The sequence below is a fragment of the Hipposideros armiger genome, unplaced genomic scaffold (genome assembly GCF_001890085.2).
Source record: "Hipposideros armiger isolate ML-2016 unplaced genomic scaffold, ASM189008v1 scaffold_14, whole genome shotgun sequence".
Taxonomy (NCBI): Eukaryota; Metazoa; Chordata; class Mammalia; order Chiroptera; family Hipposideridae; genus Hipposideros; species Hipposideros armiger.
The window spans coordinates 3,352,730-3,368,399 of NW_017731364.1; the positions used below are offsets into that span (position 1 = coordinate 3,352,730).

A 15,670-nucleotide genomic window follows, 5' to 3' on the forward strand; every position below is an offset into this window, starting at 1 on the left:
GAAATGGGGAAAGAATAAATGTAATGAGAAAATGCAAACCGAAAATGTATTTTAATGGTGGCCATTCTACGATAGCATGACTAATATAAATCGAAACTACTGATGAGTCACCCTACGGATTAACTCCAATTTTAATATTACTTACCACCCCGGGCCATCCTCTAGTAAAGTTCTGAAAAATCATTTTCAGATGGCACCAGGCAAAACCTTGGGGAATCCCAATGCCTCTTTCTTTGAGTGTACTAAGTAGGGACAGAGTTCACCTGCTGGTTCCTCTCTGCATTCTGCCTGTAGCTAAAACTAAGAGCATTAGGAGAAAATAGTACCTTGTTTTCAAAATAGGAGCTCATGTTTATTTTTATTTGTGCTGTGAGAAATACGTTGGAAAGACATTGACACCACCAGCAAATGCTTAGTTGACAAGCTAACTAAACTTGTCCAGAAAGGCAGCTTGAATGGGTATTAGAACTGGGAAGTATTGTACTTTCAGTTGATGGCCCCTTTAAGGAGTTAAGTTTCAGATTATGTGGACAGTCCAGTGATTATCAAGTCAGAAGTCCAGTGACCTCTGAGGAGATCAGAGAGGAGAAATCAACCACCATCCTTCAGCTTAGGCCTCAGTTTGTGTTTCGTTAATGAATAAAAAGGAAAGAGTCAGAGTTCAGTGATGGATCCACTAAGCCTGTCACAAGTGAGCACAGGCCAGTCAGACAGGCCAAATAGCTTCTGATAAGGAAAAGTGTGGAATGGGGAAAGAACTATTCCTTGGTGTCAAAAGACTTGGGTTCAAGTTATGAGTTCTACCACTTACTTGCTTTGTGATCAATAGAAGGTAGCTAACCTCTCTGATCCCTCAGTGCCCTTCTCCGTAAAATGGATATTGTAATAATAGGAAACAACTGTTTTATATATGGCAAAGTGCTTTGTAAACCGTGAGCTGTTGTTACTCTGGGATTTTTGCACTGCCAGCTTCAATAAAAGCAGCCTTCATGTGACTTAGGACACTTCCCCCTCAGCTCTCCTTTAGATCCCACCGTAGCCAGGTCCTCAGTAAGTAGGTGGCCCTCACTGAGCCTTGAATAAATAGGGCTCTCTTGGCTCAGCAAAAGCCCCAGGGCCTCCTCCATCCAGATGCCTTCTGGGGCACTAAGTTGGCCAGCTGACCATACAACTGTGAATCTGAGACAGGAAGCTGCTGATAGCAGTAACTACCTATTTATAAACTGATAGCTCCTGAAACTTCTGTGCTAAGACAAGCCTTTAACTGCACCTCTGAAAGAAAAGAAAAACCCATCTCCTACCTGATGCCAGCTAATTTCCTATAAGCCCTAGATATTCAAAGTGTGATCCTCGGTTCAGCAGCATCAGAGAGCATGTTAGAAGTGCAGACTCTTAGGCCCCATCCCAGATCTACTCAACTATTTTAACAAGATCCCAGGTGATGTGTTGCACCATCAAGCTGTACTCTGACTCTACAATAAGTAAAACGGCAAATTGACAGACTCTTCTGGTCTAGATTCCAGTAATAAGCTATGAGAGACTATGAGCCCTCTGGCTGGGCTCTGGGGTCCTCATCTCATAGGGTGGGGGCAGGACTGGATCTGTGTTTCCAAGCGAGGTCTGGGGTACCCCAGGGCCTGCATAGAGAAGCATCTCAGGGGCTGCTTCAGGGGTAGAGAAGACCAGGAGGTGGAGCCTGTAGGGAGGGGCCTCAGCTCTCCCACCGCTCTTCAACTATTCTACTATATCTCTTTCATATACTGGGCTTCTCCATATAATTAATTTGAGAAAAGGATTCTGTTGTTGTTTTTTTTAAAAAAAAGTTTGGTCCCTCCAGCTTTGAATTCTCCTGCTGATTTGTGTGTGTCTGGTCCCAAAGAAGGCTGAGGCTACTCTCTGGTGGAAAGGAAGTAGCAGTACGACCTGGTAGCCTAGAATCTCTGCCCTGATTCCTTTCATCAGTTCAGAAATCATTTATTGTTCACCTGTGTGCCTTGGAATCAGTGTGCACAGGGTTTACCTTCAGGCACTGGCTTCCTCCTGCACGTGATCTGCATGATTGGCCCAGTGGCACCTTTCAACACGACTGTGAGAGGACCCCCTGCCTTTAGGAGCCCAGCACAGTCCAGGCTCCCTCCTCACAAGCCCTTCTCTTGTTGGCTTAATTCCCCCTCCTGGGCTATCTACCATTTCCCTCTCCTCTACCCTTACCCTGATGATTCCCCCTTCCTTAAGCATTTATTGAGTACCTACTATAAGAAAGACTCCTTGTTACTATCCTTCACATACAAGGATGGATATGACATAGTCCCAGCCCTCAAGGAGACATGTCTGGCTGGACCAAACTCCCTGAACTTAGCTTCTTGTCTAGTTAACCTGAGGCTTCCTTCTCTGGGACCAGACCTCTTTCCTTTGCTGATCCCTTGAGGATCTATCCAGATCCATCATCAGACAGATTTCTGCAGGTATGAGCAAGCAAGATTCCTTGCTTGGTGTATTGGCACCAAGCTGATAGCTCATTCTATAAGGAAGAGATCAAGAAACCTGTACAGTAGAATCAGAATTTAAAGGGAATTGAGCACCTTGGCCATTGAGGCACAGAATTAAAATCCAGGGGGAATAAAGGGCATGCTCTGTAAGTGGACATCTAGGTTGTTTCTAACTTTTTGCTATTTTAAACAATACTGTAACATCTTTGTGGATATCATTATCTCCATTGGATAAACCCCCTGTATGTGTGACTGCTGATTCAAAGGGTGTGTGTATTTCAAGGCTTGGGATATATTTACCCAAACTTTAATGTGCTTCCATACATCTAAAACTAAACCTGTTCTTTTCTCCCAGGCCAGATCTGTTGAGATCTGAAGGCATCCCCAGCACGGAGGTGGCTCCCGCTGCATCCCCTTTGTCCGGAAGTCCCAAAATGTCCACCTCAAGCAGCAAGAGCCGGTATCGGAGCAAACCACGCCACCGCCGAGGGAGTAGCAGAGGCAGCCATAGTGACTTTGCAGCAATCTTGAAAAACCAGCCCGCCCAGGAAAATTCACCCCACCCCACTTACTTACACCAAACTCAATCCCAATACCCTTCCTTGCAGCAACAATACCAGCACCCCGCTCCTGCCGTGTCTCAGAGTCACCATCCCAGGCTCAATATGCACGGACAGGACATTGCAACATGCACCAACAACCTGAGGTACTTTGGCCCAGCAGCAGCCCTGCGGAGCCCACTCAGCAACCATGCTCAGAGACAGATGCCTGGCTCTAGCCCTGACCTCATCTCCACAGCCGTGGCCGCAGATTGCTGGAGAAGTTCTGAGCCTGACAAGGGCCAGGCCGGCCCGTGGGGCTGTTGTCAGGCTGACCCTTATGACCCCTGCCGCCAGTGCAGACCAGAACAGTGTGGGTCCTTAGACGGTCCCCCTGCTGAGCCAGCGGGGAGCAGCCCCGACCTTTTCAAGTCACCAGCACACAATCTCCTCTCAGACAGTGCCCAAGGTTCTGAGAAAATGGAAGAAACTGAATTCAGCAGCTGTAGGTCTGCCTCATCTCTTGGCGTCCCTCATCACATCACCCCCCCAGTGCTACCTCGAAAAACAAGGCCCCTCCAAAAGGTAGGTGGTGATGACAACAGCAGCGTGTGTAGCACTGCCTTCGTGGAATGTCAGAGCCTATCATGTTATAGGTGTTATGAAACATACGTAAAAAGTGTGCATTTTGTAAAAGGATGAGATAACAAAAGCGTAAACAGAAGCTTCTTGTACTTGAAATACTTTCTTTCCACACTGCTGAAGTAATGGACTAGGTAGGGAATACGCTTTGGGAACTGATTCAAATGTATATAATTTATAAATAGACCAATAACCATATATTAGGGATATGTAATCAGAATACTTTGGAAACCTCTTCTCTAGCCTAATCCTAAGGGATGTTGCAAGAAGGAAGAATCCCATTATAAACACAGTATTCTCTGTCCCCTCTGGGTGATTTTTAGTGTACATTAACGAATCCTCGGCTTTGAGAAATCATGCAGTAACCTTGTTTAATCCGGCATACCCCTCACCTATTTGACCATACTGCCCTTTAAACATAACATCTATCAATGCCCCCATGGACTAGCTTTCTTCACATTGTATTTTGGAAAACATTGCTGTAATTGACAACCATCATGACCCAGCCAGTTCTCAGTCATGGAAACCTGTTCCTCTCCTTGCCCACTGGCTGTCGGGGGCGTGATAGCTGGGGCACAGGCTACCATAGTAGTTAAGACCACAAGCTTGGGAGTCAGACAGACCCGAGTTCAAAGCCAGGCTCTTCCACTTAGTACTTCTGTGAACCCTGGTGTCCTTGTCTATAAAATAGGGCTAATAATAGTGGACCCTGCCTCATTGGTTGATGTGAGGAGTAAATGAGTTAATACATGTAAGGCATTTAGAACAGGGCCTGGCAAACAGTAACCTTCCAAAAGTATGAGTTCATCTTGTTAATGAGTTAAAAATAAGACTAGGTATGAAAAGTATTTAGCACACAGTAGATATCCACTCAATTTTAAATATTGTTTCTTATCATCATCATTATTCATCAGGAGTTTACTTGTAGGAATGAAAGTGCCTAAAATGTAAATAAGTATGTTTTTTGGTCAGCTAGACATTTAATAGAAAAGAAGTTAAAGCTGAGGGCTACTATCTCAGAACTGTATTTCTTTCCCTACAAAACTTAGTCAGCTGCTGCTGACTAAGCATTCCCAGAGAGTAAACTGTGTTTCAGGATTTGGGCTAATCCATTCTCTGTTCCCTCCACCCCTCTGGCCAGTCACATGTATTTTTTGGTAACAACTTTATTGAGATATAATTCACATGCCATACAGTTCTCCCATTCGAAGAGTACAACTCAGTTCTTTTTATTCAGAGTTGTACAATCGTCACCACAACTAATTTTAGAATATTTTCATCACCCCAAAAAGAAACCCTGTACCCTTTAAAAATCCCCCAGCCCCCTCCCAAGTAATGTGTATCTTTGGACTATCCCAATGCCATTTTGATGCCATGTATGGGTCTGCAGCCCACAGAACACACGCCTCATACATTTGGTCTCATTAGAACCACACTCCCACAGAGCAGCTCAACTTCTCTCTGCTGAGATACACGCCCACGTGTACTCCTGCTCATCTCAGCGTTCAGGATAACTCCATCCCTGTCTTTCCTACTCAGAAAGCATATCAGAATGCAAGTGGGTAAGGGTGACAGTATTTTTTTTTTTTAAGATTTTTATTGGGAAATTGGGGGGATGGGAACAGTGCTGGGGAATCGGGGAAAGGGGAACAGACAAGTTGCTGTCGTTTTTGTCTTCAGTCTAGTTGTGGAGGACGTTGCTTCACTGGCCCAAGTTGGCACCATCATTGCGCTCTTCTCTGGCGAGGCAGATCAGTCGCCGGCTTCTGGACGGCCGCTCACTGCGGCTGCTGGCCGCTCACGCTGGCTGCTGGCCACACACGGTAGCCCACGGCAATCCACTGCCACAGGGACTGCAGCCCACGCCGTCGCCGGCGACTCATGGCAGCCCAGCTCCAGGTTGAGCTGTTGTTCAGCATCTTAGCTGTGGAGGGCAGCGTCACCGGCCCTCACATGTGGGATCCGAACCGGGGCCCTCCGGCATCCCAAGCGAGCTCCCAACCATCGCGCCACTCGGCCGGCCCCAGGGTGACAGTATTTTAGAACTGACTTTCAAAGTAAATTACCCTCAATCTTTGGTACAATTACTTGGACCCAACTACCCACCTCACAAGGGATTATAGTAATCCAGGGCATCGTGACGCTGTGGCTAAGGACAGTTGGTCTTAGTGTGGCTGTTCCTGTGCCCTTGAAGAGATGGATCTTCCCTGTGAGGGAAGATCATCTTCTCAGACTGGACACTTTCGAGCCTTTCAGATCAACCACAGAGTGCTGGTGGTCACGAGGCCTCAGATGTCTCTTCTCCTGCCAACATGCTGACTCAGTAATGTACTAGCACATTTTGTATGCAACATTGTGTTAATGGTGGAGTGAAGAATATATGGTCTTGACCCTCAAACGATGTATGTCTTAGTAGTAGAGATGATACAAGCATAATAACTATAATATTAGTGGAAAAGTGATTTGTACATAAAAGGGGAAAAGTAATTGTTGAGCTCTGAACAACTGAAAGATCACTTCTTGGTGGAGTCTCTATGACAGAGCCTGGAACCACTAGTGACAATAATGACAAGAGATCACCCCAAAATCCAAGACCTCTTCTCCAGTTTCCCCTCTCTGTTCACTCACCTCTGGATAGTTTCATGGAGGCTTCACCTCCCTGAAGACAAAGATAACATTTTATTCAGCTCTGTGTGTCTTCCAGCATCTAGTGCAGAGCCCATCACCATGGACATCCAGGAAAAGTTGCTAAATGAATGAGTGAATTCATTTAGTGAAAAGTTGCTAAATGAATATATATGTTTAAAGATAACAAGCTACTACTCAATGCCTTTTGATGATAATTAAAACTTTACAAGGACTCTGTGTATGTGTGTGTGCACGAGCACAAATGCGTGAGGGGGAGAGAAAGAGAGAGAGAGAGAGAGAGAGAGGAATAAAACTTTTTCTTTGTGTTCCTCAGAGTGGAGATGACTCCTCAGAAGAGGAAGAAGGAGAAGTAGATAGTGAAGTTGAATTTCCACGAAGACCAAGGTAAAAATCACCAGACGCATGTGATTGCTTTCAGTGTGTAATCGGGAAAACCCTAAGTTTGCCCCCACTTCCTGTTCAATTGTGGGGACTTTCTAATAACCACCTTGTAGGGAAATTTGAACTCACTGTGTTCCTGGTTTCCCATTGCCACGTTTTAGCAACTGGCTATGCACTGCAAATCCCAGTTCATCAGAATTCATTTCATAGGACCTTCAAGATGAGGAGCATAAATATAGATTCATGGTTACAATTGAGAATATAGTGGGCAGTTTATGAGGGGTGGCCATGTATTTTATGGATAATTTTATTGGTTTCTAGGGTACCTCCCTGTATGAGTCTGGGCTGCCATAACAAAATACCATAGACGGGGCAGCATAAACAATGGAAATGTATTTCTCACAGTTCTAGAGGCTGGGAAGTCCAAGATCAAGGTTCCTGGTGAGAACTCTCCTCCTGGCTTGCAGACTACAGCCTTCTTACTATGGCCTCACATGGTTTGGGGGTGGGGGGAGGGTTTGAGAGGGAGAGAAAAAGAGATAGAGATCTTTCTCCTCTTATAAGGCCACAGTCTGATCGGATTAGGGCCCCACCCTTATGACCTCATTTAACCTTAATTACCTCCTGAAGACCCTGTCTCCAGATTCAGTCACACTGGAGGTTAGGGCGTCAACATGTGAATTTGGGGGGTGGGATACACAGTTCAATCCAAAGCAGTCTCCATGCCTTGGATGTTATGCCTCAAATTAATTATAAATAGATGAGTTGAGTCTTCTTTAACCCAGCCTTTGAAAGAGCGTCTTGCTTAGCCATCGACAATAATTTTGCTTGTAGGATTAAAAAGGACCACACACCCCTACTTCTAGAATAAGCTGCCCCTATGTAGGGGTAGAGAATGTAGTTTTCCTCCCAGGAGACCTTTCGTTCTGCTAATAGGTATTTCATTCTTGAAGAGTAAAGCTCTAAGAATCCCTGGAAGGTTTGTATACCTGCCCAGAAACAGGGATTCCCTCCAAACCAAGGGACTCCTACTCCTTTGGTAAATTGTATTCTGGGTCCCCACTCTGTGCAAAAAATTGAAATCTGTTCTCATTCCCTGAGCTATTCCTGCCATGTTACTATTGCTGTCTTACTGTCTCTTTGGACACTCTTTTCTCCTATGCAGTGAGACTGAGCCCGAGCAAAATGTCTTCATTCTCTGAACTCATTCTACTGGCATCACAACGATGTTACTTCCAGCTTTTGTTCCTATGACACACCATGAACTCAGCCCACCTAATGGCTTCCCACCTTTCTTTTTTGCTATGATGCAAATAACATTTATGTTTTTACTGCATGGTTTTGCTTTGTATATTATAACATTCTTCTCCCTGTCTGCCTTCTGGATGACCAGCTGTGAGAAGTTGAGAGTCTTACTTTCACTTCCCTTTCCCACGTGGGTTCTTTCCATATGTCCTTTGCCCCACCCCCCAGCCCACCACCTGGCCTGGCTGAGATCATACACCATCCAAATCACTTTGTGTTACAAAATACAAAAAGATCAGACAACCACAGAGAGAAAAGCAGTCTTTTTTATTGTTTGTTTTGTTTTTAAACGAGTATGAGCTAACAGCATTCTTATTAGGCTACTTACAAACAATGGGAAAGAAATGAGGAACATTTGTAAATTCTCCTCCCACCACCCCCCAAACTTTGCCTTATCAGAGCTAAACCCAGATATTAAATGGAGAGAACCACTGACAGGTTGGGCAGTGCCCACAGCTGCACAGAGAATGTTCCTTCCAAGCTCACTTCTGTTGGGGATGTTGACAGGGGTGGTGAAGGTGCCTTCCAGGGCTGCCATGCCCAATGGACAGTGCAGCTGGAGTGGAGTGGAGGGTAGTGAAGGACCCTGAGTGGGATGGGAATAGACCCGCCCAAGCCGCTCTACCTTTTCTGATGATGTGGGCTGACTGAACAAGTCACTTCCCTTCTGTGGGTCCAGTTTTCTGATCTAGGAACTGAGGTAGACCAGAGAATTTCCAAAGTCTCTTTCAGCAGTGAGAATCTAGGATTCTGTGAATAAGAAGCATAATTTCAATTTGAACATCTCCTTGCCTTGCCTAGGTATACACAGTATGATTAGACTAGCTGATTTTTTTTCAAGACCAGTGGTAGCCGTCAGCTTTGGAGTTTGGTCACATAACCGTATAAATTTCCCTCTTTGTTGCTTTGAAATTAAATAGTTTCAACCTATCTGGATTTGAATCTCCCTGAAGGGCAGGAAAGAAACTAGATGACCTCTCACCAAGGCTGTGATTGACAGACGAGGTAAGGAAAGTAGTTGTTCCTATGACTAAGTTCCTCTGGTTCTTTGTGGTTCTAGACCCCATCGCTGCATCAGCAGCTGCCAGTCATATTCCACCTTTAGCTCTGAGAATTTCTCTGTGTCTGATGGAGAGGAGGGGAACACCAGTGACCACTCAAACAGTCCTGATGAGTTAGCTGATAAACTTGAAGACCGCCTGGCAGAGAAGCTAGATGACCTGCTGTCCCAGACGCCGGAGATCCCCATCGAGATATCCTCGCATTCAGACGGACTGTCTGACAAGGAGTGTGCCGTGCGCCGCGTGAAGACGCAGATGTCTTTGGGCAAGCTGTGTGCGGAGGAACGTGGCTATGAGGTGGGGGCCTCTCCTCCCATCTCTCTCATCATGGTTCCCTTCCTGTACCTCTTGGGTTACAACATGGTCAAGTCCATAGGGCCTTTACAATGATCACTTAGTATATAAGATACAACTGCCTCCATGAAGTCAGTAGAAGTGCAAAAATCAACAGAGCGCTCCAAAATGAGTGTAGTTCTCCCAAATGAGGCACAAACATTGAACTACTCAGGAACCATTCATCCCAAGATTTAACTCAAACATGTCATCCCGACCCCATCTCCCAACCTGGTTAAGGGTATGAGCCTCCCTCTTCCATGTCCCCACCATCCCCTTGATGATGCTGTCATAGCACATGTAACACTTTAGTTCAGTACTGCCTTTGGAGAGGCAGGATGGCATAGTGGTTGAAATTGTGTGCCCTGGAATCTGACCACCTAGATGCAGACCCCAGCTTTTGTATGTACCGTGTGATGTTGGGGAAGCCACTTCACCTCTCAGTAGATGAGAGTACCTTACAACAGTACCTGGGACATAGGAAACATTACATAAGTGGTGATACTGTTATAATTGTCATCATTATCTTTATGTCTTTTTTTCTATAAGCCCCACAAGGACAGGACCTGGTCTTATCTGTCTTTGTCGCCCCCGTTACCCACCAAGCCATCACAGTGCCTGTCATATGGGAGGTGTTCAATATATGTTTACTGAGTGATTGCAGGAATGAATTTAGGTTTTATTTTGTCTTGACTTTGCAGAATCCTATGCAGTTTGAAGAATCGGACTGTGACTCTTCAGATGGGGAGTGTTCTGATGCCACAGTTAGGACCAATAAACACTACAGCTCTGCTACTTGGTAATGAGAGAATACCCATCCTGAAGATCTCATGACTGTACCGGCATTTCAAATCCATCCCACCCCCAGACTCTTCCCACTCTCTCCCCACTTTTTTTGTCTGGGAAGAGAGCTGCCCCATCTTTCTTACCCCTAGAAATGAGCTGCAATAACAGGACCATGAGACTTCACAAATCTCTGGAAAAAATATCCAAATGAAATTAAGTCTCACTGAACATTTCAATCAAGAATGGCAGGGATCTATTTTACTGAATATTCTAGCTACTGTAACATTGATATTTATTTTTGTTTGACATTTTAACACTTTGTACTGTAAAGAGTGAACTATATGTGATATATAAAGAGACACAATAATTTCTTGAAAAAAAGAGAGAAAGTAAGAAAGAAAGAAGTGGAATATAGGAGCAACATTCTTGGGAATTTGTGGGGCCAGAAGGTATTATTGCTACTTGAACAGGGGACCAGTTCTTTTGTCCATAAGGGACTGAAGAAGAGCCAGAGCAAGACATGTTGAGCCTTTTAGAAAACAAAGAACAGCAAAAGGAAAGCAATTCCAGGTAACTTGTGAACAGACTGCATTAAATTCAACCAGCTTGTCCAGATGGGTGATGGAAATGACCTAGAAACGTTTGATGACAAGATCCTTGCACCCAAGATCTTTGAGGGCATGTGCTTCCTCTAGGAGGAAAAAGAAAACTGTATATGTGGGAGCTGGTTTCTTTTTTTTTTTTTTTTAATTTTAAGCAGCATTTGGTAGTGAGACTTACAGATAGAGTCAAACCTTGTCCTCGACAAATATTTCCCTTTTTAATGCTGTCATTGTCATGACCTTGACCATGTGTTACCTTGACCAATGTGCCATTTTCTTGTAGCTTATTTCATTTCCACCTGTGGACCAGTTTCTTTAGGGAAAACGGGGTGGGGGAGCTGAGGAGGAGAGAAAAATAAGAGAAAAAAGAAATTGACGACTGTGTTAGAAAAGCAAATGTGGAATTTGTACAAGTGCTTTGTCAGAATGTCTTAGTTCAGCTACATGGAGAAGATGGGATCACCCCTCTCTGGAACCAGGTTGCTTGTCTACTAGAGTGATACTGATTCAAACAGGAGAACAGACTTTGAAGGCAGCTAGGATGTGCGTGAGTTGGTCCAATGTCCAATCCCAAGCCACCCCCTTGTTTTCATTAACTCATTCTATCCTGGAAGCTTTAGCGACTGGCTACCAGTATCAGAAAAAAAGGCCAAATAAGCAACTTGCAAAAGGTACCCCATCTCCCACTTTTGTTAAATGCTATTTGTAAAATGTATTTTACTTCACTTTGGATCGGTGCGGTTTTGAATAATTCGATTCGGAAATTTGTGAAAAAAACAACTGATGCTGAGCAGCAATTGGGAAGGTTTTACATTGTCCAAAGCATGAGGTCCTTCCTGTCTCCAGAGTCATGGGCTCTGAAGAGCATCCCAGGTTACTTCATGGTGCCTCGGCTATAAGGAAATTTTTGTCTAGAATTTTATAGAAAAACAGCTGTTGGCCTAGTTCCTGTCTCTGTCTCCAAGATAGGTTACTGTCAAACAACCTCTCTAGGCTCAAGACCTGAAGAAGATAGATGGCCAGACTCATTAATAATTCATCACATTGGACACGAGGAAAGACTTACATAAACATGTATTATAGTAAACCATTTCCAATGCAGATGAAAACATTGCCCTCCTCTGGGCTTCAGTGATTGCATCAGCCAAAAAAGAAAGCCTGGAGGGAATTTAGAACAGTTCCTTTTGCTTGTTAGATCCCTCCATTTGTTTACAATTTATGTTGAGATATTGATTTAAAATTTAGTGTCTATAATTTATAGCTTAGGCAAGATGAAGAAAAATGTTTAACTTATACAGAGAGCAGTATTGTTTGCGTTAAATTATTCCATTTTGTATAAATTCTGTAGCTGGACTACATGAAAGATCTTAAGTTATGGCATTATTATCATTGTTATTTTATTTTATAATAATTATTATCATTCTCATTTTCTGTCGATCAGAAAGTGTGGTTTACGGTATAGCACAATGATTGTGTTTATTGCTAACCATGAATTATTATGAATTTTTATGATTTTCATGAAGGAATGAAAATGGAACTGCCATTTGGAAGCTCTCCAGTATTCATCTTAGGTGCATTCCCTCATTTTCTGTGAACAACAACAATCATCTGAGGATGCGTTTTCTGCCCTGGAGCCCAACGCATACATTGTGATTTTGACTTGATCATGAACGCTCCTGGGTGGGCAGGTGACTGAGTGGATGGACAAACAGTTCAAAAGCTGTAAACTTTCTCAAGTTTCTTAAGAAATAAAATCATGAGACTACATTAGAAGCAAAAAGAGAGTTATTTAATGCCCTAAGAGGAATGGACCTAGAGAGTTTCTGCATGGGACCTGTGGGTTAGACAGTTCCTGCCAGGTCCCACAAAATCAACCTGTTTTCTCCTAGTTGGGAGTAGCACGTAAACTAAAAAAAAATGAAAAAAAAATATATATATACACATATATATATAGAGAGAGAGAGAGAGAGACAGATATATATTTATATATGTATATATTTATATTTATGTATACTGTGTACTTCATGATATATATATATATATGGCATAAAATGCCTAGCTATGAAGTCATCCTGTAACAAGACTAGAGAAATTCTAGAAAGGCCTGCTCACTTAGAGGATCATAGGAAAAGTACTACCTTGAAAGGCCCTATTTTCCATCCTCTGACTTCAGACTACACTATACTATGAATCTCTCAGGTTCATTACTTCCAGGAAAAGAGAGGCTACAACTCTGTGTCCCCTTTCTGTCCAACACAAAACACCGACACTTCAGCTTATCCAGTTCTCGCCCACCTATAGTAGCAAAAGAGAAACCTGAGGGCCAGTGTCAGTCTTACAGCTTTCCGTCGTGATCTTCCTAGAAAATGTACACCTGATACCTCATAATTTTGGTAAGTTTTTTGAATTCCCATCTTGATTGACATGATACATGACATCATCTATCATGAAAATGCCATATACCCATCTGGATTAGCTGGGATCAGCAATGTTAGGGTAGCAGACAGTGTTGACTCTTTAGTCGTTCTCTGTATTGTCAAGAGGTGAATAACGTTCCACATTGAACATTTTCATTAATTTTTAGTAGGAGGGACTAGAGGCTTCAGAGAAGAACAGTCTTTAGATTAACAAGAGAAATGCCACTTCTATCCCAGCCGCGCCCTTCACCTGTCTGACCTGAGGGAACCAGGGCAGTTTTGAACTGGTGTGGGTTTCTTTGAGAACAGCTCCAGTCATCTGAAGAGTGCTGCATCCAGAGCTCAGGGAATTTAAGAGCTAAGACTTCAGTCCTGATAACTGCAACAGTGCTTTAAGGAAACTCATAGGACTGTGATTTCAAGCTTCATTGTTGACCAAAAGTTTGACCCCCTTGAAATGAATATCCTCATTCATTTAACATCTGTTTTTGACTGACAACCAGATTATGAATGTTAATTTGTGCTGCAGGTGAGCATGTGGTTTTGATTTCCATCTATTTCTAGATCATGTCCTTTGAATAACAATTCCTCCTAAAATTGCTTAGCAGAGAAACTGAGAAACCTGCACCCACTTTGAAATTATAACAGACCTTAAAGTTTAGAGCTATTTGCAAGACTGTGTGGAGCACCGACTCGGAAAGCTGAAGATGATCTGGTATGGCCTACTTGAAACGTAGATATTTTAGAACTTTAGTATCCACAAATCCATCCTTCTAGAATTAAGGATATTTTTAGTAGGATTTAATAATTACTTGACACCCATTTCAGAGCCTCATTGTGCTAAATTTCCCTCTTAGCCTAAGTAATAGATTTGACGGTTTGGGGTTTTCCTGGTAACAACCCAATTTTTAAATGCCTCCCCTGAGTAGGATGCAGTGACATCCTTTCAGTGTAAATGCATCCTTATTGATCAAACAATTTATTCTTTTTTCCCTATGCCCTTAGTCTCAATTTTTTCCCCTTTTCTTAAAATGTTCCTACTTGAACTTCCTGGAACTAAATTCTCCAAAAATGTAATATTTGGAAACCAAGGAATTCCCACCCTGCTCTGTAGTATGGTGGGCTATATTTTGTTTTGCCACTAAGCCAGAAACCAAAATAGCATGACATACCACCATCCAACATCTCTACTCTAAACACCCAAGATGGACGTTATTTACTGATCACCATATTCTTTCCTACTGAGCTGGGACACAGCCTCAGAACCTCTCACAACACAGCCCTGGGAGCACCAACTACCCCTTGATTAGAATTGAAGTGGAGACCTGTTTGCCATCCCAGCTCTAAGCTCGTAATTGATTTCCTAAAGGTGGTTTGAGATCTTGAGTTAGCCCTGATGGGAGAATGACAGGACCACACACACGTTCTCCCTCCGGATCCCACCCAATGGCTCTCAGGGGGCAGCACCATTGGCAGGAAAAACGCCACTTGCCTTGTATATTCACCACCAATGTTGTTACCAGGAAAAGCGCCACAGCTCTTGGGCTACAATTCCCATTGAATAATCTCCAGTCACATGAATTGAACTCCAAAATGTCTCCTGTACATCATTTCATTGTGTTAACTGAATATGTTCCTCCCTCGCCTTCCATAAAGTTAATGTTAAGTCCCAGTTACTTGCTTCTTCCTCAGACTTCCTCAGACCAAAACGTGACATTCTTCTTAAAACCCTGACTTGTACTGTCAGTATGAATGTAGTGCCTTCCTAGGCAGCAATATTTTTCTTCTTTGCTGATTTCATAGAATAAATGTCCTAGTATACTCACCACCGATGTTGCCACCCTCCTAGATTAGCACCTAAGAGTCACATTAGTGTGCTTGTTTGCATGTTACAGCCAATACTGCAAGCGCCTATTCAAACTGGAATGAACTAGGCTGTGAGGTAGGTGACCTTTGTGGCACCTGGAACACTTCGCAGGTACAGGTGGCAGAAGAGGGGAGCTCTGAAATCACTGCTCTGAGAAACAGGGTTACCCCAAAGGAATTGGGTTAAGGTGTTTGGTAACTGCCCCATTACCAGAGCATGGCAGGATTTCACATAGAGCCAAGCCCCCAACATATGGCAAGGCCACAGTAAGGAAACATCTGGCAGAATCACAGGCCTGCTCTCCAGAGCCACGTCACAGCACTCAGGGGAATGCTGGCTCCCAGCCCCAGGCTGCTGCCCAGTGACCAGGCAGACGGGGTCCTCCCAAGGTTGCAGGCCAGACCAATCCTAGCCAGAATGTGACGCTATCAGGAAGATGCCCCTTACCATGTCACCAGGGTAGCTCTACATTTTCCAGTGACCAGGTCTCAGACTCCAGAAGTGGGAAGGCTCACTTCGATTCTTTATTGCAATAATTTGAGTTCCTTATCAATTTGGAGCAAAGTAACTTCTTTTTTACGGTCAAGTCTCAAAATGAA

General features: G+C 43.7%; 1 protein-coding gene across 7 annotated transcripts in view; it reads left to right on the forward strand.

The window, feature by feature from the left end:
- The window catches only part of MAP3K13 (mitogen-activated protein kinase kinase kinase 13), a 135,083-nt gene extending 122,372 nt beyond the window's left edge, over positions 1-12,711 (forward strand). For 4 of the 7 annotated variants that reach the window (XM_019623699.1, XM_019623709.1, XM_019623726.1 and 1 more), the window contains 4 exons: positions 2,845-3,613; positions 6,633-6,703; positions 9,066-9,363; positions 10,101-12,711. In XM_019623699.1, the coding sequence (XP_019479244.1) occupies positions 2,845-3,613; positions 6,633-6,703; positions 9,066-9,363; positions 10,101-10,202 (1,240 nt within the window). In that variant the 3' untranslated portion in view covers positions 10,203-12,711. The other 3 variants (XM_019623703.1, XM_019623742.1, XM_019623734.1) reach the window with 3 other exon arrangements.
- The last annotated feature ends 2,959 nt before the right edge of the window (positions 12,712-15,670 follow it).